The following is a 25,785-nucleotide window of genomic DNA, read 5'->3' as shown; positions in this document are numbered from 1 at the left end:
AGACCATCCTGGCTAACACGGTGAAACCCCGTCTCTACTAAAAAAATTAGCCGGGCATGGTGGCGGATGCCTGTAGTCCCAGCTACTTGGGAGGCTGAGGCAGGAGAATGGTGTGAACCCAGGAGGCGGAGCTTGCAGTGAGCTGAGAATGCACCCCTGCACTCTAGCCTGGGCTACAGAGCGAGACTCCGTCTCAAAAAAAAAAAAGAAGAAGAAGAAGAAGAAGAAAGGCATAAACCTAATGTCAAAATTCCTTACCCTTATGTGTTAAAACAATAGGTAGAGGGGAGGCCTGAAATTCAGCATTTCAATAAACTCCCAGATTATGCTGCTGGTCCTGGGACTGCACTTTGAGAAGCAAGAACTATACACAGTCTAAATCTAGAACTTCCAAATTCTAGTAATGTGGCCTGGTGCCCTTGATATAACTGTCAGCTAAAAACGTTTTTTCTTTTTTTTTTTTTTAATTTTTCAGTAGTTAAAAAAATTTTTCTTTTTTTCTTTTTTCCTTTTTTTTCTTTTTGAGACAAAGTCTTGCTCTGTCACCTAGGCTGGAGTGCAGCGGCGGAATCTTGGTTCACTGCAACCTCTGGCTTCCAGGTTGAAGCAATTCTCCTGCTTCAGCCTCCTGAGTAGCTGGGATTACAGGTATGCACCACCACCCCCAGCTAATTTTTGTAATTTTAGTAAAGGCAGGGTTATGCCATGTTGGCCAGGCTGGTCTCGAACTCCTGACTTCAAGTGATCCACCCACATCAGCCCCCCAGAGTGCTGGGATTACAGACATGAGACTATATTTCACTATACCCAGCCTGAACAAAATGTTTCAAAGAATACTATTTTGTGACATGTCAAAATTATATGAAATTCATACTTTAGTGTCCACAAATGAAGTTTTATTGGAGCATAACCACACGCATGCATTTATGTATTTTCCAAGGCTGCTTCTGTGCTGCAGTAGCAGAGTTGAATACTTGTGAAAGAGACTATATGGCCCACTGTATCAGTCTTGCTCAGGCTGTCATAACAAAACGCCATAGACTGAGTGGTTTAAACAACTGAAATTTGTTTTCTCTCAGTTCTAGAGGCTGAGAAGTCCAACATCACGCTCTGGCAGGATTCAGTTTCTGGTGAGGGCTTTCTTCCTGGCTCACAGGTGACTGGGCTTTTGTTACATCCTCACATGGTAGAGAGCATGCTCTGGCATTTCTTCTTCTTCTTATAAGGGCATCAGCCTTACTGGATTAGAACCTCACTCTTATGACCTCATTTAACCTTCATCATCTATCTTTTCACAGGCTCTATCTCCAAACAGAGTCACATTTAGGGTGAAGGCTTTAACATATACATTTTGGGAAGACACAAACATTGGGTCCATAACACCCATAAAGCCTAAAATATTTACGGTCTGTCCCATTACAGAAAAAGTTTGCTTACTCCTGGCCTAGATCTTTACTTCTCAAAGTGGGCAGAAATGCAAAAATTTCAGGCCCCTCCCAAACCTACTGAATATTAGAATCTGTGTTTTAACAAGATCTGTGGGTAATCCACATACATTTTAAAGCTCAAGACGTATTAGCTTTCAAATCTAGTGATCATGGTAAATTACTTGAAAAAATATTTTTAAAACATACAGACACAATTTTTAAATACAGGCTCAATTTCTAAATACACTGCTCTCCTGGGAGGATAACAATTTTAATAACAAAAACAACTAACATTTGTTGAGAACTTACAATGCAATTTTCCCAGGCACTATGCTAACTTTTATGTGCATTATTTCATTTAATCTCCCTAACATTCTAAAATCAATACCATTATCCTTACCTAAAAGATTAGGTGAACAGCTAGGATTTAGTTTGTTAATAAGTTGTGAAATTTGAAGTCAAATCCAGGCAACAGACAAGAAACTTATTTGACTAATGTTTTTCTTTTACCGTCAGTGCCAGGCGATTTCTGTAATAGAACATTGTAAATGATGTACCATGGAATGACTGACACCATTTAGAGTGTCACAAGAGGTTTCCCAGAAGAGTTGAGACTTAAAATCTGGGCAGTATTTTTCCAAATGTAAAGAGGAGATATACCTCTAATTCATCCAGAGAACACCCAAAGTATTTTACAATGGCAGGAGACCTTTCGTTTAAGACAAATAATTTAAGAAAAAAAAAAAAAACAGATAATGCACTGTAATTCTTATATAGCTCTTACAGTTTCATCAATCTGTAACACTTTATTTTTAATTAGAGGTAGCTGCAAATTGGCAAATGAAAAATCTTTTCTTTTTTACTATCTTAATGCAGTAGTATTTTTTTAGAAGTAAATGCTTCATTTCTTTTGAAGTATTGGTTTCTAAATTTTTCAAATATTAAGTTCTAAAATTTGAGTTGAGTATCAATCATATTTGGCATTTTAAGATACTGCAGAGAATGAAATATTCAAAAATTTCTGCTCTATTGGCAAATTAAGAAAAAAGTCTACGTTGAAGTTTCAACATACTTTGGCATAATAATATATTAAACATAACAAAAGAAAGGGTAACTTAAAAATATTTAATAGTGAAGAAAGTGAAATATGATAGTTTTTAAATATTCTCTTTTGTTATAATTTGTACTCACACTTTTGTCAGTTCTCTAGCCTACAAGGCAGGTAGTTTCCAAAAGTATTTCTTTAAAGAAGTTTACTGAGTTCAGTTAAATCAATTTATTTTGTGACTGTTTGACAGAATGAATCAGGCTGGGTGTGGTGGCTCACGCCTACTATCCTGGCACTTTGGGAGGCTGAGGTAGGTGGATGGCTTGAGTCCAGGAGTTCAAGACCAGCCTGGGCAACAGAATGAAACCCCGTCTCTACCAAAAATTAGCCCGGCATGGTGGCGCACACCTGTGGTCCCAGCCACTCAGGACCCGGCTGAGGTGGGACGATTGCCTGAGCCTGGGAGGCAGAGGTTGCAGTGAGCCGAGATGGCACCACTGCACTCCAGGCTGGGTGACAGTGAGACTACGTCTCAAATAAATAAATAAAATGCTGTAGTGTATAGTTTATTATTTTAATTATTCATTTATAATTGGTGTGAAATCTCATGCTCACACTAATCATGCTTACTGTAAAATTAAATAAAATAATTAACAAGCTCAAGTTCTTCGGCAAAATAAAAGCTAAAGATGATCTAACATCAGTGTCCTAAATGTTAAACTAACAATAGTACTACATAAAAGTCTGCCCCTTTTCATTCTTTCAAATAAAGACTTAATAATTCAGAACAGTTTTTGACAGCTTGTGAAAACAGTTCCTTTGTAATTACAAGCTAACTTCAGAATTTAAAGCCAATTTCTGAAATAAACAGATGAAAAAAGAGGAACAAATTATTTCAATCAATTATCAGGGAACACAAGTATGTTACTAATTTTGCTTCAGTTTATTGTGAGATGAATATAACAAGTATTTAAAAATCCTACTTACAACTAAGCTAAACACTGAAAGTGCCTAGGGGAAAAAAATCTAAGTGAAATTAATCACCACAAAGATACAAAGTCTCAAATCACCACTTAGAACAAATCATACAAATGTATTAAATCACAAGTCAAATACTTTTTTCCAACCCCACCCCCAAAGTAAACCAGTTTTAATTAAAATCAAACTATATTTTAAAGTCATTAAAATCAAACAAGCTAACATCAAAACATTTCCATCACTCTGCCAATATTTATACTATGAAAGACACAATAATCTTTTTAGCTACTTTAAAAAAACTGTACATCTAGGGAACTGAGCTTCGAGGTTTTAGAGTAAAAAGTTCTAAAATAACTTTCATTACTAAGTATAATTAAATTTAGTTTATTAGAAATTTGTGCAGATATTGGAAAAATCGTCAATTTAATGTCTTTTGTTTAATGTTTCCTGTTTTAAGCAGATATTACATCTGTTACAACACCTTTTTATGTACAGTACTACGTCTCAGAAAAATATTTGAAAATGCTTGTTAAATGAAATATATAAGTTCATTCATCTTTTTCTTTCTTTCAGAAACAAAGAACTGTGTGTATTACCAAGGAGAGTATGTCCCAATAATATGCTTTTTAAATTAAAAACTTAATTATCAGAAGTAAAAATAAAAAGATGTGTATAAAGGCATCAGAAAGGGGATTAGTATGAAAATGAAATTTTGAGACACCAGTTTGTTACTCAAATTGACATTGAATCAGCAAACAGAAGCATTTAAATTTTATTTCCAAGCCTACTTAGCAAATCTAGCTCCAGTTAAAGTATCTTTAATGTGCAAAAGCTCAGTGAAAGCAAGTATTCACCATGCAAGACACAGATAGGATTCCCTTAACCTACTGCCCTCCAGACACATCACTCTCTGTTAAACAGGCAGCTACTGCCAGATGCTCTCACTAAAAATGGTCACAGATGGTCAGCTGTCCAGTTAACAGAACATACTCCCCTTCCAATATTCAAAAGACAGAAGGAAAGGATAGCTGCTAACACTTGCCTGCTTAGTGAGTTAAACGTATTTGACTGCTACAAGTTTGGCAAGGCCCCAACACTGACCTTCTGGGAAAGTAAGACTAGACCATAGTGGTCTCAAGATTAAAAGGCACCTTAAAAGTGATCCAGTCAACAGCTGCACAATACTTGAATCCACACAACTGCAACCCTGCTAGTCACTCATTCCAGCCGTGACTTGGTAGCTCCAGGGGTGTGGAACCTGCTGTCTAACAAGAAAGTCTCTACAGCTGCAAGAGGATTCTGTTATCCTGAACTGCAATCAGTCCAATCACTCAATATAATTCCACAGTCAGGAAACATGCAGCTATTTTAATAGACATAGTATATTGACAAAATAATTTCCCAGTTTATGCATTAGAAGTGATTTTAAATGGATTTACCTCAAATAGCATACACAGTGGATTTTACAACGTAAAAACAAGGGCAGTAATACATGATTTATTTTTAAAATGTAGGAGAAAATAAAGGTTTATAGTTTTAAAAGTTGACTATATAGTTCAGAGATGATTTAAAAAGTTCAACAAAGATCAATGGGTCTTCCTCTTTATAAATAAATAAATACATACATACATGCATGTGTGTGTGTATATATATGTATATATGTATCTGTAGAAAATTTTGAAGAGTTGCTTTTAATTGCCAAAGTTTTAATAAACTGTCTCTAAACTTTTCACAACCCAAGTTTTTTTCTAATAAATTAGTCACCTATTTAGAATAAGCTCCCTGTGATGTATAAGAAAAGCATGCTAATAATGTATTTTTGTATCTTCTATATATTCATATTTCCTTTAACAGTGAGAAAATGAGCAGTAGTAAGCTCGATCTATGATTCTTCATCAACGATTGTCCCAAATCATGTTTCTTACACAATAACTAAGCGAGATTTTCTCGAATCAATAATATGCAGGGAAAGGGACAGAATACTGAGAAGCCATGACTGGGAATAAATGTTGCTGGCTTCCGTGGCAGTAGGTTGGGCTAATGTCATCTCAGTATCAATGGCTTAAGGAAGGTGGAACGTATGTAATTTCTCCTCATCATTTATAAAACTGTGTGACAGGCCGGGCACGGCGGCTCACGCCTGTAATCCCAACACTTTGGGAGGCTAAGATGGGCGGATCGCCTGAGGTTGGGAGTTCAAGACCAGCCTCACCAACATGGAGAAACCCCATCTCTACTAAAAATTCAAAATTAGCTGGGCGTGTTGGTGCATGCCTGTAATCCCAGCTACTCAGGAGGCTGAGGCAGGAGAATCGCTTGCACCTGGAAGCAGAGGTTGCAGTGAGCTGAGATCGTGCCATTACACTCCAGCCTGGGCAACAAGAGTGAAACTCCGTCTCACACACACACACTTTGTGTGTGTGCACACAAAGAAAAGAAAAAACTGTGTGACAGAGATCAATAGTGAAACTTATTTAACCGAATGCAGATTAAATTAAAAACCAACATAACGAGATTATAAGCAAAATACCATCTGGAAAACTGCATAGAACCACAGGATGAAGTTCCACAGAACTTCCCTGCATCTGAAAACAGTCTCCCACCACTGCTTCTTACTGTGCAGAGACTCAAATCTAACGCTGCTCTCACAGCCTGTGCTACCGTGAGGCCAGGGAAGGACACGGAGAAGCCCATGGCTGGGCTGCTGAGCCTTTTACCTCCCCTCACCTTCACAGGGCAGTCTGTGAAAGGAAAAGCTAGAGTAATTGTAAAATCCTAATATGTCCAGAAGGTGTAACAATTCAGTAGGTATTTAGCAGGTTGGTCATCATAATTAAAGGGACTGCTTTGTACTTAAGGGTAAAAATCTACTTATGAGCAACAAATAGCTAAATGTACATTTTGTACCTTGATGAGTTTATATCAGTTTATATCCATTTATTCTTTTTTTGTTTTTGTTTTTCAGACAGAGTTTTGCACCGTCGCCCAGGCTGGAGTGTAGTGGTGCGATCTTGGCTCATTGCAACTTCTGCCTCCCAGGTTCAAGCTATTTTCCTGCCTCAGCCTCCCAAGTAGCTAGGATTACAGAAGCGTGCCACCACACTCAGCTAATTTTTGTATTTTTTTAGTAGAGACGGGGTTTCACCATGTTGGCCAAGCTGGTCTTGAACTCCCGACCTCAAGAGATCCACCCGCATTGGCCTCCCAAAGTGCTGGGATTACAGGCATAAGCTACCATGCCTGGCTCATGTATTATATTTTAGATATACTTACTTTCTACTCAACATGTGTACATCATGAAATTCCTTTCACTCTACAAAGATAGGAAGACTAGGGAATAAAACAGTGTCTTTCAGAACACTGATGAACTCAAACACAAAATTAACTGCTTTTTCTCCAGTGTTCCTGGGTTAGAGCTACATAAATATTCACAGTTACACGGGTCGTATGTAAGGGCATTATTTTATACCTAATTTGTAATTATATAGCAATTATATAGCACTCTCAGGCACATTTTAAGTGAAACTTAACCACTGAGTATGATTTGGTGATATCCCTATTCTAATTCCTATTCTACATCCTATTCTCACAATAATTGATCAGGAACTCAATCTAACAGAAGTGAACTCCACAAAGAAAAGCAGATTCGCAGAACTGGACAAAGATAGAAAGATACAATGGTTGCCTGATATTTTGCCATTGGACTCACAATGCTAAGTCAAAGACCAATCATCGGCTTCAGCAGTAGCATATACACACTGACATAGTAAAATCAATTCTTTTCTTTGTAACATTAAGTCAGTTCTCCTGCTTTATATCCAACAACTTTTTTTCCAGTTGGTCAGAGAGGAAGGAAAAAGGGAAAAACACAGTACAAACTCACTCACCTAAGCCACTGAGCGTATAGAGTAGGTCCTTGGCATCCAAGAAAATGGGCCCATTCTCCTGCTGCCCTTCTTCCTTGTAGTACAGCTTGTAGCCCTGAATAGCAGCCGTGTCCTCTACATCTTGCTGCCACCTCACAGAAATGGTGGTACAGTTCAGAGGCTCCAAATGCAACTCTGGAGACTTAGGGGCTAGTAAAATTCATCAGAAAATGTATGTATAAACAACCCAACATCCATATAAAGACAGAGAATAGGGTAGTTCTCTCAGTTTTAAGCAAACAATTACCAAAAGGTTCAATCCAAAAATTATATTGTAACCTAACTTTCCAAATTTCACAATAATATTAAACTTTGAGATCAAAATTTAAAATACATAAAATACTATCTTAAAAAGACCAAGATATATAAATAATAATATCTGGATATTTAATTTCTTTTCAAAGAGGCAATAAATACTTTCTAATTTTGGCCAACACTCCTCTGTGATATAGAGAAGAGGCGCTATTGTCAGTCAATTAACGAGAAAACCAGTCATGCTACATTCCACATTAGTCAAACAGAAGGGTCTAGAATTTCGCAGTCCTATAGTCTTCCCATACTAAGGATTTTAAAAATATATGGCAATAATATTAATTACGCCTCTATGAATATCTTACTTTGGAAACTCAGTTTGATTTGGACTGATCTGTCCATGAGGGATTTGCCAAGCAAAGTAATAGCGCAACCAAAAAGTTTACACACAAATAAACTCTATGCAAAAGCGAGTACTTAATAAAAAGTTTAATTTTTTTCAATTAAGTCCACCACCTATGGAATATTTTTATTTGTAAAACAAAATTTAAAAATATAAACATAACTTAGAGAAGAAAAACTTGATTCAAAAGTAAAAATACTGTCTTATCTTAACAGTCTTCAGAAATTCACCTTTCACGCTTGTAGCTTTGGGCGTCCTATGTGAAGTCCATACTGATGACTCTCCCAGCCCCACTCTGGTGGCAGCAGTAATCCGAACCAGGTAGACACTGTCAGGTTTCAGGCCTTCCAACAGGTACTCATGCGTGGTCCCCGGGAGCTCCAGAACTTGGATGGAATTCTCAGTACTTAGGCGGAAAGACAGGCGATACAGCACCACTTGGCCCCGCCGATATTTGGCTGGGATTGGCAGCCAGGAGATGAGAATATCAGTGGGACTTCGACTTGTCAAACTAATTTCAGGAGGTCTCAGAGGAACTAGTCATAGAAGAAAACAGGTTGTTTATAAATATTTAGAATCGAATTGCCACTTAGCACAGCAGTAACTGAATTCTCTTAATTAGCAACATATCATAAAGAAGAGATACTTTCAGCCCTAGCAGAGGTTTTCAGTGAAATAGAGTACAAACCAGAAAAATAACGAGGGAGGGCTAAGTGTGTGGAAACAAAGAATAGAAGATATTCTTCACTGTGGCTGTGATTGTTTTGTTGTTGTTTGGAACAAATATGAGAATATTTGATATTCATACAAAATATGAGAATACTTCTCAAATAATTCCACCAAAGGGCTTTGAAACAAGGGAGAGTGAATTATACAAAGGTGGGGAAGCCTAGGATTCTACAGTTATAAACAAGCAAATAATATTTTGAAGTGTAAGAGTTGCATCTTAAAAATTAATGTGAATTTTGTATTTCTAATTACAACATATGTTGTTTAATATAAAAACAGTTTTTCCTCCAAACATTTTAATAAAACTGGCATTTCAGGAAAATGAGTCAAATACAGTGACAGGCGGTCTAATACTAAGAGTTGACGGGTTCTAGAGTTAGCTTCTGTGTGTCTGAATCCTTGTTCTACCATGTACGACTGTGATCTTGGCCAAATTAACTTCTCTGTATCTAAGTTTCTTCAGACACAAAATGAAGAAAATAATAATAGCTCCTTTTACAGTATTTCCCTGCTATGCTAAGACTCACTTTCTTCAAGAATATACAGACAGAATAGACCACACACACACACAACTCTATTAGCCTGCTTTTCACCTTAGACATGCATAACAGAGATTGTTAATAGTAACGAGGTAACTAGAGATGTCATATATACTATAGTTCCCTCTAAAGTAGAACAGGCTCGTAAATAAAAACTAAAATTTGGAATTCAGTATCCACCTAAGTGAACCTTTTTTCATGTAGTCTAAGTCTGATTTTATAAACACCTAAATAAGTGGCATTATAAAGATATAAGAGATCTGGGACCTAAATGAAAAAAAAAAGATTTGGAGATTATTTATATAAAAACATTTTAAAAACGAAGAGCAGACCACTGCTTGAGGATAAAACATTTGCTAAGGGAGAACAGTATGATTAAGCATATATCAAATCATTCCCTTTCACATTGCAGGGTGCTAAAAAAGGTCTTCTAGAGACTATGGAAAGACAGATCCCTTCTTTTACAATATGATATGAAGACTCAGAGGAGGAGAATCAGTTCTCTAGGGCTATCTTAATGGATGAAATTTCCCACCATTATAAGAATAATATGAAGGTCTGGCCTTCCCTAAAAGAACCACAACTCAATTTTCAACTCATGGTTAGGAAATAAACTGAACAAGTAATATTTTCCCCCTTAAGGAGTATAAGCATATTGTATTTAATCAACAGGTACTAAGTGCTAAGAATTTTTTGACAGGTGATAAACTGTATAAAGTCCGAGTTTCAGAAGTCCAGTACCTCTGGCCCTGGTCACTGCATACACTCAATATGTAACAGTCATTACAGTTATTCATGCTTAGAAAAACTCACATTTTGTTCTATTCAGTACGAAAAAGTTTGCAACATATTTACAATTTAAACTAGCAACGTTTGAAGAAATGCAATGGGAATATAAGAATTTTATTATTAAATTTTATATTCTGAAAGTGCTCTTTATCCTTATCATGTTACTGGCAAAAAAGCAAGAGTGAGATTTTGAACGGTAAATTTAACATACTTGTTTTTTAACCAAAAGGAGGATATTTTCTTTAAAACACATTTATTCATTGAAATTGACAAAACATACGAATGTTCATACTGAAATGATCTAGAATCATGTTTTCTTACCATCCTCTAGAGTATTCTGTGTCACATGGTCAGACATCTGGCTGGCTCCCATTGGCATATATGCTACAATGTAGAAAGTATAATTGCTGGCAGGCTCTAAGTCATCAATAATATAATGAGTTGTGTCATTTCCAATGACTACTTGATACTCTTCATTATTTAAACCTAAATTAAAGAATCCACGTTTTAAAATGACAGATATTCAAAATAAAATTAACAAGACCATTTTCCTGCACTGTGAAACACTAGTCCTTGGGTCTAATCTCAGTCTCTTATCTTCTGTGCCCCTTTACAAAATGTGAACACGAAGGTCTTTATTTTCTAAAGGTAACCATATTTCGCTACAAATTACTAGAGGACATTTTTCCTGAATAAATCAAACTGAAAAGAATTCATCTTCTCTAAACTTCATTTACCATCTAGTCAAAACCCACAGCAGAGACAATGTACAGTAGTAACATAACAGAGCTTAACACAACAGAATATTGTAATTCATAACAGTGTAAACTTTACTTGCTTCAACTCATGGGGTTTTTTTCTTTTAAACATAAATGGAGAGACAGTAGGGAATATAACAGCTCCACTCTTTAGAAAAACAAACCAAACCAAAAGTTGTCCTGCGAAAGATCTCATTTTGCCCCTAGAGATTCTATTAAATTTGACTGACATAAGTTGTTCTTTTATTTGTAATACTGAGGGCAAAAAAACTGGGAGTCACAGAATGTGCCTCAAAATGCTTTGTCCCACAGTGAGTTTTTTTTTTTTTAAGAGAAAAAAATTCTCAGCAACTCTTAATCAAATATGCATGACAAGGTATAGAAGAGGATTTGTCTTTGTAGGATTTAATTCCTACAGAGCAAACCTGTAAAGTGGAACAAGAGCATTGGCAGCCACTGTGCTTTGCTAACAATTCACAGTAAACGCATGTCAACTTAATCAAATCTCTCTAAGGACGGAGTCCCTTCTCCCCACACTGGATTTATAAACAAAACAGAAGGCAAATTCCAGTATTAAGTTTTCCCACATTTCTGAATTAACTTGATAGCATTTTAATTAGACAAGATTACAGGCATTTCACAACAGACTGGCTAATGGCTTGTTAATTAGGAGCTGCATAGTACGATTTCTGACCTACCAAACAAGGTCCTTGAGTTCGAATTAAAAAGCCTTGTTCCGTTCCTGAATAGACCACTGAGCCGCATGTGGAGGCTCTAATGAAACAACCATAATAGGGAACAAGAGTGGTCCCCACCAAAACCAGCATTCCTTTTACCTTCATAAATCACTAAAAAGGGAATTAACATACTCCAGCATGCTCAGTTATCAGACTTTCATTCTTCTTGCTTCCATGACCCCTGATTTACATTCAAAATATTCCTTTTCAAAACCCTACTTCAAAGTACAAAAAACAAATAGCAGCAGCAACAACAAACCACCTGTTTCTATGGCTAATTTTATTATACCCCCATCCTTAGGTGTTTGAATTTGTTTTTAACGTATATTCCATAAAAGCTAGGCTTTTTAAGTATACAACTGAAATTTCTAAGCCTCTACCATGGTTTCTATGAAAAATCAATAGATAAATTTCTAGGATTTATCAGTAGTTTCTCTTTTTCCTCTAAGATATTTGCTAAAAGTAAAATATAAGAAAAATTTTTAAATCTCCAAAATAGAACCAATAATTCTGAATAAAAATCTGAAGACACATTTGATTTCTACTTTTATATGATGAGATAGCAGTAAAGAATGTCCTGTTCAATTTTCAGAGGGTTCTAAATGATTTCAGAAAACATTCAAAATATACAAAATATTTAAAATATACAAAATCAAAAATATGGGGAATTTGACAATGTTTACTTTCTCCCTTAAAAATAATAAATATACATAGTTTATTATTTTACTAAACAGTCACACCACTGTTCTAATGTAACTGCATACTTAAATTGGTATATTAAGTCTCAGTTAAGGAATTTATACCCTGTCTGGAATGAAATTCGTAAGTACACCACTTTGTAATTTCTAAGCAGGCAGTGATGCTTTGCATTAGCTGGTAATTGTTTCTAAACAGAAAAATCTTAAACTATACTTACATATACAAAGTATACAACATGAAATTTAGAAAACAATAGATACATAGGTGATAGATTATTTTTATTAAAGAAGATAAATGCCACAGAATTTCAAAAATATTTTATGGATTATGTAAGGCATTATTCATACTGAAAACAAATCCTTGATAGCAAGGAGTACTTAAAAATAAGCACTCCTAAAATTGCTTACCTTCTGCTTTCATGTAGTGTACAGAATAGGCAATGACTTTGTCTGAATTATAAAGTGGCCTCTCCCAAGCTAAAAGAATGGCTGAGCTTGACATGGTTTCAGCATGTACATTATAGGGAGCACTGGGTCTGTCTTCTGACATCACCACAGTCAGTCTGGCTCTAGATAAAATAGATCCTTGGCTATTCTCAGCCATGCACTGATAAATAGCATCATCTTCAGGAATAATCTGGTTAATTACCAATTTACTGGGGAAAGAAAAAAATTATTTCCATGAAAAATTCTAAGAATGAATTCAAAATAAAGTTTAGCTATTGCTAAATAATCAAGCATTTGTAGAACCCTGCAGCAACTATGTGGAATCCTGAAGATCTTTTGGTGTGTTTTTGTTTTTGAAGTTTTCTTTTTGTTGTTGTTGTTTTAAAGAGACGGGCTCTCACTCTGTAACCCAGGCTGAAGTGCAGTGTCGCAATCACAGCTCACCGCAGCCTCAAACTCCTGGGCTCAAATAATCCTCTCGCCCTCTTGCCTCATCCTCCTGAGTAGCCGGGACTCCAGGCATGTGTAATTTTTAAATTTTTTGTAAGTTTTTGTAGAGACAAGGTCTCACTGTGTTGCCCAGGTTGGTCTTAAACTCCTGGGCTGAAGTGATCTTCCCACCTTGGCCTCCCAAAGCACTGGGATTACTGGCAACAGCCACCATGTCTGGGTTATAGTCTCATTTTAGATAATAAAAGTTACTGAGAACAAAAAAAAAAACCTATGTAATCTGTCCTAGTGAAAAATATTCTACATTAATTACTAAAAATTACTCATTTTTGAGTCTGCATTAGAATTTGTGATATTCAAATGCTCTCTGCTTTAGGTAAGTTAACTTACTTTTTAAAATTTGGCTCATTAAGAATTTATATTACTTGAATAGCATCTAATTTACAGAATATTATAATGTGTACATAGAATTCAGGTAAACAAAAATTTCTAAGTTTTGTTCAACACAAGAATGTTACAATAATTCGTATTTATGCTAATAAAAATGAATTCTTAAAATCATTAACTATAGAGAAATTATTAGAGAATTATTTCTTCTAATTTCCTCTTTGTGGAAGAAGGAACTAAGACCCCAAAGAGCTAATATGCTTTCTTGTGGTAACTTAACTCTAGTGGTGGCTTAACAGCACTAGAACCCTGGAGTTTGGGGAACTGTGTAACATGCATTTTATTATCATCTACCACTTTCATGACCCATGTATAAAATACCGATGAGTATTTAGCATAGCACATGTATGACACAATAATGTTACAAATCTTAATGTCTTAGTTTAGCTTCATTTTGTTAATAACTATCAAGATAATTTAGGTATTTGATATCATTATAACCATTTCACATAAAAATTACTAAAGCCATTATATCATATATAAAATAGTAGCAAAGTGACACAGCCTACCTGTTGTACATTTTAATTCTACCATTCGAATGTATCTTCCTTCCATTTTTCAACCATGACATCTTGGGAGAGGGGATTCCTTCTGCCTGACACATAAATCGAGCAGTGCCAGCTCGAGGCCTTGTTAAACTTTCTGGCCATTCAACAAATGAAGGAGGAGCTATTTTTAAAGAAAAAATGAAATATTTCTGTGATCCTAATAGGAATGATGTAAAGGGTCAAGGAAGAAAACAGCAAATGAAACAAGTCCCATTCCTGAAGTTGCCTGACATGCCGAGCTCCTGTCTACATCTCCACACATCTCTCCAGGAGCCTTTTCTTAGCATTGTTCAGTGTTCACTTCCTCCATGATTTCCCTATTCAGAGCATCTATACAGACACACTTAAAATATATGTACCTATCATCCTCCTTAACTAAGAACAATATACAGCCACTCGCGAATGCAGCGCAAGTGGCAATAATCAAGAGATTAAATTTTTAAACTGGCAAATAGGTACACGGATATGTGTGTAGGTGTGATGGAAATAGAAGGGAAGCCTAAATAAGAAGAAACATAATGGTATGCACGTAAACAGAATGGTGACCTCAGAATGATTCTACAGTTATATTTTAACATAAATATTTATTTTTTCCTGAAATTCATCATTTGATTACAATACTTCATATCAATGCCACAAAGCTCAAGAAAGACAGAAGTAAGCTATGAATGAGATAAAACGGCAAATGTTAAAATGTAAGATTTCCCTGATTGCAGAATGAAAGGAACATACCTAATACAGTTAAAGTTGCCATAGCAACTGTAAAGTTGCGTGTGCCAGGGGTAGTGGCCCGACAAACATATACTCCAGCATGTTGTAGCCTGACATCAGATATCATGAGATTACCATTTCCAAGTACCCGAGTATTAAAGACATCAATGGATTTGTGATCTATTTCAAAGAGGATACTTCAGTTAAAACAGTGTAACAGATAATCTGAAATTATGTCAAAAGACCACTATCCAAGCAATCAATCACGAAAAGTATAAAATTAAGTATAAAATTCTCCATGTTAATACCTTTTCTCTACACACTGAAATGCCAAAAAATTAAGACATTCAATAGCCAAACCTGTGTTTTTGTATATAAAATAAACATTTTATAAATTTCATTAGAATGAACAAAATTTCAGGAAAAGACATTTTTTTGTTGTTTGTTTTTCCTGAGAAGACTTACCAAGGCGGCTCCAAGAAATGATTGGTTTGGGATTTCCTGTGGCCATGCATTCCAAAACGACAGTCTGATGAAGAGATGTTGTTATGTTCTGTGGACCTGCTATAATTATTGGTGTGTGGAAGGATTTAGACTCCTTAGCTTTGGGAAGGAAAAGACAGAATATAAAAATAAATTATAAATAAGATATAATACGTGAAATTAGTAAGACATTTATTCTTATCACTCACTTTTCTTTTTTTAAAAGAACTTTATTGAGATATAACTCACATACCATACAATTCACCCATCTGAAGTATATAATTTTTAGAGTTTTCAGAGTTGTACAACTATTACCACAATTAATTTTAGAACATTTTTATCACTCTCCAAAACAATCCCAAACCCATTAGCAGTCACTCCCAATCTCTTCTTCTCTCCACAGCCTACCTAGTAACCACGAATCTACTTTCAGTTTCTCTGGATTTGCCTATTCTAGACATTTCATATAAATGGAACCATATATTATGTGGCCTTTTGTGAATGGCTTCTTTTCAGTTAGTGTAATGTTTTCAAGGTTCACCCATGTTGTTATATGTATAAGTACTTCATTCCTTTATATTGGGCAATATATATCATTGTATAGATAGAACACATTTTATTTATCCATTCATCAGTTGATGGACATCCAGGTTATTTTCCGTATCACTACTTCTAATTGAGGTTCAAGCATTCACTTATTTATATAATTTAATTATCTAAAATTTATTTAATTTACCTAAAATTAAAGCATAGCATTAAATACATAACTTCAGCCTCTTAATGTTTTTCAAAATTTCTTCTTTTTTCAGCCTTAAAGGATCTGTCAGAAACCAGTATCTCTTTTGAAGAATAAACATTTATGTGAAGTTCAACAATGTCTTCAGTCCAGGTTTTCTTCTACTACATTTAAACAAACTTAACCTTTAAAATAAAAACTATCATCTATTGCAATTTAGTGAAATATCTATTTCTTTATATGCATCTCTCTAGTTTCCCTTCTATCTATATTAATGTATGGCAAAATACATAAAATTGTGCTCGCTTAATATTAACAATGATAATTTTTGCATTGAGACTGAGGGTATTTTTTAACTTTTATTGTTGTGTTTTTAAAAATTGTTTAATATAGAAGCTTTATATTTTCTATTTTCATAAACATTACTTTTTATAAAATGCATGTATCATTTTTACAAATGCAAATCATGGTATTTCTTTAAACGACAAGCAAAAGAATACAACTAGAAACAAACATATCTTTTTCCACAATAGACAATTCTGGTAGAAATGGAGGACTGTTATTCTCTTTTTTGTGCTTTCTGTATTTTACACTTTTAAAAACAAAAGTGAAATATAGCCAGCCCTCAGTATCTGCGGGTTGCACATCTGTAAATTCAACCAACTGCAGGTTGAAAATATTTTTTTAAAAAATAAAAAACAAAAATACACAAATTTTAAAATACAGTATAACAATGATTTATATAGAATTTACATTATTAGGTATTATAAGTAATCTAGAGATGATTTAAAGTATACAGGAGGGTGTGCATAGGTGAATGAAAATAACATGCCATTTTCTATAAGGGACCTGAGCATCAGTGAATTTTGGTATTGAATAGAATATCAAAGACTGAATATTTGTTAATCTTTCTTAAGACTGCATATTTCTTAAAGATGTTGACATAACATAGAAAACCGGCCTATGAAAGAAGAGTTGCGTAATAACTAAAAATGACCATTTTCCAAGTAGATTATAATAATTTCAGTGAAATTCTACTTTATGGCACATTATTACAGCAGTGGAGAAAAAGTAACAACTGCGCCAATAAAATGTCATAAAAATGGAAAAAGCCACTCTGTGTGGTACCTGGAATTACAGTTAGCGAGGCCTCCATACTTTTACGTCGGTGGGTTACAGTGGCAGCAACACAACGATAATTTCCAGAATCCCTTTGGCTGACATCATAGATCTGCAATACTCCTGTTGGTAGGGCAGTTATCCTGTTATGAGAGAAAGATAACTAAACTTTTTGTAGTATATTTCATATTTTATTTATTTATTTATTTATTTTTGAGATGGAGTTTCACTCTTGTTGCCCTGGCTGGAGCGCAATGGCATGATCTCGGCTCACTGGAACGTCTGTCTCCAGGGTTCAAGCGATTCTCCTGCCTCAGCCTACCAAGTAGCTGGGATTACAGGTGCGCCACCATGCCCGGCTGATTTTTGTATTTTTAGTAGAGACAGGGTTTCACCATGATGACCAGGCTGGTCTTGAATTTCTGACCTCAAGTGATCTGCCCCTCTCGGCCTCCCAAAGTGCTGGAATTACAGGCATGAGCCACCGTGCCGGGCCTAGATTTTATATTTTATTTAACATATTCTGTGATAGGAATACACTCAACCTTTTTACAGTGCTAGAAGCAATACTTTAAAGACCTTTTAAAATATTAGCTTGATTCTATTGTTTTCATTTGGGTCACTAAAGCTCTCTAAAACATCAACAATCCAGCATGATATGGTTTGTTGAATTCAATCTATCAGTTGAATTTTACAGAGTCTCATTTGACATTCTAGCATAGATTTAGCTAACTGGTGGCCCAGAGTTTAGTATAATTTTTTTCAAATTCCTGATTTTTTTACCTATTAATATCCATATATTATCCAAGACATATGTAGATATGCTTTTTTTTTTAAAATAAAGCACTTCCATGAATAACTTATTCCATCTTAGTGCTTTACCATGTTAGCAAATGTCTGCCAACTCAGGAGCAGGGCAGGAATCAAACTTTTTGGAGTTGCTATCAAGTTCTTGATTTTTAAATCCCAACCACCCACAGAACACTAGATGTGTGCATGTGTGCTCGTGTATGCATTTGTAGTAAAGAGGGGGTTGGGAAGTGGAAGGCAGAGACAGGAGTGGGCAGCTACCAGGGCATACATGAAAGACCCTTACACCAACACTGCCCTTCCCAGCAATGAGAGTGTAATTTGATTTCCTAAAACCCTGGGCTGCAGCCAGACAGTCATGGTTACAACAGATGGTTGAGGAAAGGATCAAGGCAGTAGGATAATCTATTTAAATTCTGATCTAAACCAGGAACCATGCCCCATGTGCCAGAGACTGATGATCTAATTCTTTGGCTAAGTTTGAAATGTCTTAAGCAATCAGCTATTACTGCCCTAAATAAAAATGAGGCCTATAATGGTGTTTCTCCCTATATAATCTCATATGAAGTCTTCATTACTCCCATATCATCTCCAAAGACAAAATCTACATCTACCTGTCCATAGTCATAGGTAGAGTTGTCCGATTGAACTCCCATGTTATAACTGCAGGAGGGTGGGATGAAATCTTGCATGCAAATCGAGCAACTCCACCTTCGTGCACCTCTGTGGAAATTGGCTGAACTTCAAATGCAGAAATAGCTATAAGATAAAGTTTGAGAAATTCAGAATAAGTGCATGAAAATAACACTTAGAAGTAACATTACACTAGATATTACTTATTGGACTTGAACCCTTGCTTGGATATAAGACCAACCTAACTTGACCAGCATGAAGATAATTTAGTGAATAATTTTGGAGAAAACACTGGGCAGTTGCCCAATTTACGGAGTCTGGCCTTTCCCAGAATTAAATTCTAAATAGGTTCGCAAGAAACTTATCATCTATTTGGAGATAAAAAGTTAACATATGAAACAAAAATAAACAATGGTATATAATTACATACTAAACCGTGTGGTACAAACTTCAAATACTATTGTATATCAGAGGAGAGGGAAACAAATAAATTCAAACTAATCAGGTAAAAACCATTTACAGGAGCTGGTTTTGAATTAGCTTTTGAAGAATCCACTGGATTTAGATGGGGGGGGGTGGTGGGAAAGAACAGAACATTTCACGTGAAAAGAATAACATGAAGGCAGGTACCGAGGCAAGAAATGCAAAGCTTTTTGCATTCACAGGATTGTGAGGAAACAGCCAGAACTATTGCAAAATATTTCAGATTAAGAGTTTATGGGAAAGCTGAAGGAGAATACAGATAAAACAGATTTATATCATGGTACAAATTAAGGCATCACTGAAGATTTCTGAGCAAAGACACGTTCTGATATTAGCAATGTGTGGGAAAAACTAATCAGGATGGATAGAAAAAAGAAGTCTCAAGTCAAAAGTCCAATAGGCCATTAAATAGGGATTACAGAACTGGGTGGTGGCAGTGGGAATGGGGAGAGTCTAGCGATATCTTAAAGAAAACAAAGACTTGGTTCTTATGCCACAGACACATCACTCTGTATCTGGAATCAGATGAAGCTGGTATTGATGGAGCAGGATGAGAAAGGAAAGAGAGAAGCCCAAGGGTGCATCTGAAACGAAAGGTAGAGAAACTCAAGAGACAATTTTTAGGCTCATCTATTTCCAAAGCAGAGATCAATCTTGAAGTGTTGGTATTTTCTAGAGATAATTATTCTTTGCAATTCTAGGCAGGCCTCCAGGAAGTGGTCTTCAGTGTCCGTGATCACATTTTGAAGGAGTGTAAATTCCAGGTTTCCCTTCCCTCTACTAAGTCTTCCAAGATACAAAGAAAGGGCCACAACTATAGTCTTACTCCTCCTCTCCCCAGATTCCAGTTCAACGAAAAATCTGTTTGAACTTTATTATTTATAAATAAAATGAGAAGTTATGAAGAAGAATAGAGGTAATAGAGCTAGATGAACTTATGCTTCATTAGGCTGAAAAGGGTAAAAGGTCGTAGAAAGCTAACAAATTCTGCCTGCACTTGAACTCATTTATCTGTAGATAGATCACAGGCCTTTACAAGTATAGGACAAGGCCAGCAAATAATGGTGAAAATATTCTTAGGAGGATGGACTTCCAAAAAGGGTGGAGTGGGGGTAAAGTAATACCTTATTTGTGTATGAAACAAAAATCTGTTTCAAACTGCTATTGTTGGTGGATCCTCAAAGTCAGAATCATTTGCATAATAACTTTCACTCTCTTTTCTCTTGAATATACAGTGTTTTCCAGGAGTTATGTAATGCATGGTATTGCAATAGACCAAATGTTGAGGCAGACACATATGAGAACCCAGCTATCTTCTATTAAGCTAACTAAAGAGATATGCACAAATGTAAAGCAATTCTGCTCCTCTGGCTAATATTTTCCTCTGGCAAATAGTTATATTAATATGTGATGCATAAATGTTTTCATTCTAAAATGAATTAATGAATTTTTTCTCAGTTTTAATTTCTAATAGTGTCAATAGATGTAAGCTACATAAATAAAAGTTATTTGGGTTTTAAGAGTATAAAGAGTGAGACTTTTCAGTTGGAGAACCACTCTTAGAATATCAAACTCTAAAAATCGATACCATGAATCTATGTTGCTGATCAATTAATTAGTCCCTGTAAAACTCAAGCCCCATATTCAACCACTTACAGTGGTGTTTCACTAACATTGAGCTACTTTTCATTGCTTCTGTAATCACTTGCTAGGATGTTTATCTGCAAACATTTTAATTTTGGATCTAAACCTATGGATCATCCCCTGCTGTTTATCTACTAAAGAATTAGGAAACAGATGGCTAGATTCACCTTTAAAATATCAGCTACACATTCAGGCAGAACAATCTGATTTCTCAATAATCAGGTAGGCTTGTCTTTTTATAATTAACTTAAACTATGTTGAATACATTTATCTTGGGGGGAATTAGGACCTACATTTCCATAAATGTAATGCTTGCTTTATGAAATATAAAGCACTCTTGTCGATCCCATATTTACCTTTTCCATGTGTGAGGGGTGACCATTAGTTCTAGTTGTCACTGATAATCCGGTCCATATTCAATTAACAGACTTCAAAATGGGAATTTTACTTTATTATTTCTCAGCCTCTACCTCTCCAGACTGAAATATCTTATTTAGTTTAACTTTTTTTTTTTACAAAACAGAAGCTCCCCCAGGCCTGTCCGCTTTAACAATTTCATCTTCCATGACCCCACAATGAATTAAGTATTCAATTCAAGATGTTTTATCTCATTTATTCCTCTCTCATATCTGACTTCTCTTCATCCCTAACAGTCCTCTGTTCAATTCAGGCCCTTATCATATCCTGTCTGGATGTCTTTCTGGAGCTTCTTAGCTGGTATCTTCCCTGCCAGCAACATCACCCTCCAAAGTGATCATCATAAACCATGAATCTGTGTTGCTGATGAATTAATTATTCCCTGTAAAACTCTAGCCTCATATTCAACCACTTACAATGATGTTTCACTAACACTGAGCTACTTATAATTTACGAAATACACCATGATATTTCACACCTCTAAGGTTTATGTGAACATTTCCTTCTCTTGCTAATAACATTGGTCCCTTTGTCCACCTGATGAAATCCTGCCATTCTTTCAAGCCTGGTTCATTTATCCCATCCTTTGGGAAGTGGTTTCCGACCCTTTTCTCTGCTACCTCTGTACACCGCAGACCTTCGCTGCTGCCTTTATCTCACATTATAATCACTTATTTACAAGCCTTCCTCCCCTTCTACATTATAAGCTCACTGAGGGGCAGCAGCGGGTCATGTTCTTTGCAGGATACTGTAAGACAGTAAATGGTGCAGATTTGGCACTAAAAAAAATATACTTTCTGAATTGAACTAGTATTATTTTGAATTTTCTCCAATTCTATTAGGTCTTTAAGCACAATAACTAGAATTGTAGGGAGTTTCTTGGGTACAAATACCAAGACGGGGTGAGAAGAAAATAGTGCTTTTTATTATTTTTTTGTTTGCTACAATTCTAAACAATGCCCAATATTTTGCTGGCATTTTTTTTAGAGACAAAAATCTATCCCTCCCACACCAAAGGATTTTTATAAAGATTAAACAAGCCAATAGAGTGAAAACTTCTTATAAATGTGATTATTGAGAATAAAAATGATCACTTTGCTGCCTTGAGTTATTTCCTGCCAGCCACATAGGCAACTGAGTGTTGTTTTTTTTCACTTTGAATCTAACCAATCAAACAATATGCCTGGGCTCCGTTGCCTTTTTAAAAAAGCAGTTCCCCTTTTTCTCAAATGGATAAATCTATGAAATCCCTAAGATTTTTTTATTGTAACAATTGAGCTAACCTGAAACTCTGGAGCCATAAAATTCTGAGAACTGAAACATAAATAGGTTTACCCTTGAAAACTCTGGTTTTCAGCAAGGTTTGAACGCAAGTATAAAGGTACATATTTTTTAATCCTCGCAAACACCCTTTATATTTAAAATAGCTAACTCTTTGGTATCTTTTGAAAATTCAACCCACTGGCAAAATAGTTTCATGGAGAAAATACCAAGCCAGACACTGCTTAGGACTCTCATGGGTTACCTCTGAGACTGAAAGAAAGAGGCAACCACGAATCAACAATGAAAGTAAATTCCCTCCTTTCTGTTTGTAATCCCTCCATCTGGACACCAATCCCAATCTCTTCCCTCCCCTATGGGATCTCTCTCTCCCCTGCATATTCAAACTCTTCTCCCAGCTCCTTTCCCTCCACAAATAAAAAGTCTTCCACTCTCTCTCAACCTCAAAAAACAAAAGGAAGAAAACTCTAAACATGTCTTTACATCACGTTACATATCCATCTAGCAGCTATCTGCTCTCCTCCCCATGGGATCGAAACTTCTCTAAAGAGTATTATACTGGCTGTCTCCCCTTCTTCCTTTCTGACTCCATGCCTCAAACATCTAATCTGCCTTTTTCCCTATTATTTTATTGAAACAGGGTCTATGATACTACATGCTCCTTGTTCTCCTTTTATTTCTCTGGCTCCTCCTGTCTCCCTTTTCAAGGGCTCACTCTCCCTCCTCTTCTGCCCTTCCTTCCAGAGACTCTCTGTTCTTTTCTCTCTCCATGGTCTTTTTTGGTGATTATATCCTTTTTCAGTTTTCAACCACAGCCAGCCATTGCTGCTGATTCCCCTAAATACCTCTTCTAGCTTAGATCACCATCCTCAGACCTTCGTACTCATGGCTCCAACTGTGCACCGGACATCTTCGCCTGGAGTTTATGAAAGGCACTCCAGGCCGCCGCGGTGGCTCATGCCTGTAATCCCAGCACTTTGGGAGGCCGAGGCGGGCAGATCACAAAGTCAAGAGATCGAGACTATCCTGGCCAACATGGTGAAACCGTGTCTCTACTAAAAATACAAAAATTAGCTGGGCGTGGTGGTGCGTGCCTGTAGTCCCAGCTACTAGGGAGGCTGAGGCAGGAGAATCACTTGAACCCGGGAGGCAGAGGTTGCAGTGAGCTGAGATCGCGCCACTGCACTCCTGCCTGGTGACAGAGCGAGACTCCATCTCAAAAAAAGAAACAAAACAAAACAAAGGCACTCCAAACTCATCGTGTCCAAAATGAAGTGATCTTCTTTCTTCCAAGGCTGTATCTCTGCTTCATCTTTGTCACACCACTGTCAAATTACTCACCTGAGCTAGAGACTACTTACTCTTTCTGTATTCTCAATCACCTGTTCCCATTGATTTTAACTTCTAAACATGTGTCAAATCCATTCCCTTCTGTTCCAGTCCCAACATCTCTCACCTGAACCACTATCAGCCTCTTATCTTGTCTCTGCTTTCATTCTTCCCTTCCCCTCTTCAAAACACTCCAGACAAACACCAGTGTTTGATAAGCTGCATTAGACTCAAGCAGCTTTCATGTATCCATTCAAAGGCTTCTATAGGTTAATCCACTACTTCTAAAACCAACAAAGAAATAATCTCATAAAAATGTGATTCTAATTGTAAATGCTGTCAAAAAGCATCATGTCTTAGCATCCATCCTTCTATATATTTAAACTGCTTAGCCTAATTACTAGAAAAAAATGAATGCATATGTCTTTGCCATAGCAAAAGAAAAAAAATCTTCCTTTATGCCAAATACATATTTTAACTCTTTTTAACTGGGTGTAGTCCCAACAAACAGACTTGTTAGTGAGCTTTTGCAAAAAAAAGAAAAAGGGGAGGGGGTCTGGGGGAGGGATAGCATTAGGAGAAATACCTAATGTAAATTACGAGTTGAGGGGTGCAGCAAAACCAACATAGGCACATGTATACCTATGTAAGAAACCTACACGTTGTGCACATGTACCCTAGAACTTAAATTAAAAAAAAAAAAAAAGGCCAGGCGCAGTGGCTCACACCTATAATCCCAGCACTTTGGGAAGCCAAGGCGGGTGGATCACGAGGTCAGGAGATCGAGACCATCCTGGCTAACCCGGTGAAACCCTGTTTCCACTAAAAATACAAAAAAATTAGCCATGCATGGCGGCGTGCACCTGTAGTCCCAGCTGCTGGGGAGGCTGAGGCAGGAGAATGGTGTGAACCCAGGAGGCGGAGCTTGCAGTGAGCCGAGATCACGACACTACACTCCAGCCTGGGCGACAGAGCGAGACTCCGTCTCAAAAAAAAAAAAAAGAGAAGTAGTTAGGCATCAGTTATTTCAAAACCAAACTGTTTTTATGGCAACATGCAATAGTATTTAAACAACCAATCTTAGTTATACAAAAACAATCTCTCTGCTATTAAAGATATACAGTATAACTGACACGGAGTTAATTTCCATGAATCACATATTAATACCGATCCCATTGTTCTTACAATAACACCATTCATTTAGTTTGTGGTTAACCATGCTGATAGGCTCTGAGTCATAGAATTCTTTATAAAATAAAGGACCAGATTTTCTCCCCAATTTAGAAAACAATTTTAATCACTTTTAGGAAACTTTTAAAGTAATCCCTTCTAGACTATAAATCATGCTGCTATAAAGACACATGCACACGTATGTTTATTGCGGCACTATTCACAATAGCAAAGAGTTGGAACCAACCCAAATGTCCAACAACGATTGACTGGATTAAGAAAATGTGGCACATATACACCATGGAATACTATGCAGCCATAAAAAATGATGAGTTCGTGTCCTTTGTAGGGACATGGATGAAACTGGAAAACATCATTCTCAGTAAACTATCGCAAGGACAAAAAACCAAACACCGCATGTTCTCTCTCATAGGTGGGAATTGAACAATGAGAACTCATGGACACAGGAAGGGGAACATCACACTCTGGGGACTGTTGTGGGGTGGGGGGAGGGGGAGGGACAGCATTAGGAGATACACCTAATGCTAAATGACGAGTTAATGGGTGCAGGAAATCAACATGGCACATGGATACATATGTAACAAACCTGCACATTGTACATTCCCTAAACTGAAGTATAATAAATTCCTTAATTTAATTCATTCAATGAATATTTATTCAGCGTCTAGTATATTCGAGGCGCCAAGGATCTAATGATGAACAAAACTAACAGAGGTTTTATTCTCAGGGATCTTTGCTAATGGTGGAGAAAAGCACTTAATTAAATTACTAT

At 36.3% G+C, this 25,785-nt stretch overlaps 1 protein-coding gene across 1 annotated transcript in view; it reads right to left on the bottom strand.

The window, feature by feature from the left end:
* PRTG (protogenin) overlaps positions 1-25,785 on the bottom strand; it is a 123,388-nt gene that overhangs the window by 44,515 nt on the left and 53,088 nt on the right. The window contains exons 3-11 of the mRNA XM_030814056.1: positions 18,650-18,794; positions 17,235-17,368; positions 15,353-15,490; positions 14,909-15,067; positions 14,138-14,297; positions 12,693-12,940; positions 10,413-10,577; positions 8,265-8,570; positions 7,341-7,529 (exon numbers count right to left, since the gene is read on the bottom strand). Coding sequence (XP_030669916.1) covers positions 7,341-7,529; positions 8,265-8,570; positions 10,413-10,577; positions 12,693-12,940; positions 14,138-14,297; positions 14,909-15,067; positions 15,353-15,490; positions 17,235-17,368; positions 18,650-18,794 — 1,644 coding nt within the window. The remainder of the gene's footprint in view (positions 1-7,340; positions 7,530-8,264; positions 8,571-10,412; positions 10,578-12,692; positions 12,941-14,137; positions 14,298-14,908; positions 15,068-15,352; positions 15,491-17,234; positions 17,369-18,649; positions 18,795-25,785) is intronic.

This window comes from Nomascus leucogenys, chromosome 6, assembly GCF_006542625.1.
Source record: "Nomascus leucogenys isolate Asia chromosome 6, Asia_NLE_v1, whole genome shotgun sequence".
NCBI classification, from domain to species: domain Eukaryota; kingdom Metazoa; phylum Chordata; class Mammalia; order Primates; family Hylobatidae; genus Nomascus; species Nomascus leucogenys.
The sequence above is the reverse complement of the archived record's forward strand: the minus strand, read 5'-3'. Positions and strand labels throughout refer to the sequence as shown.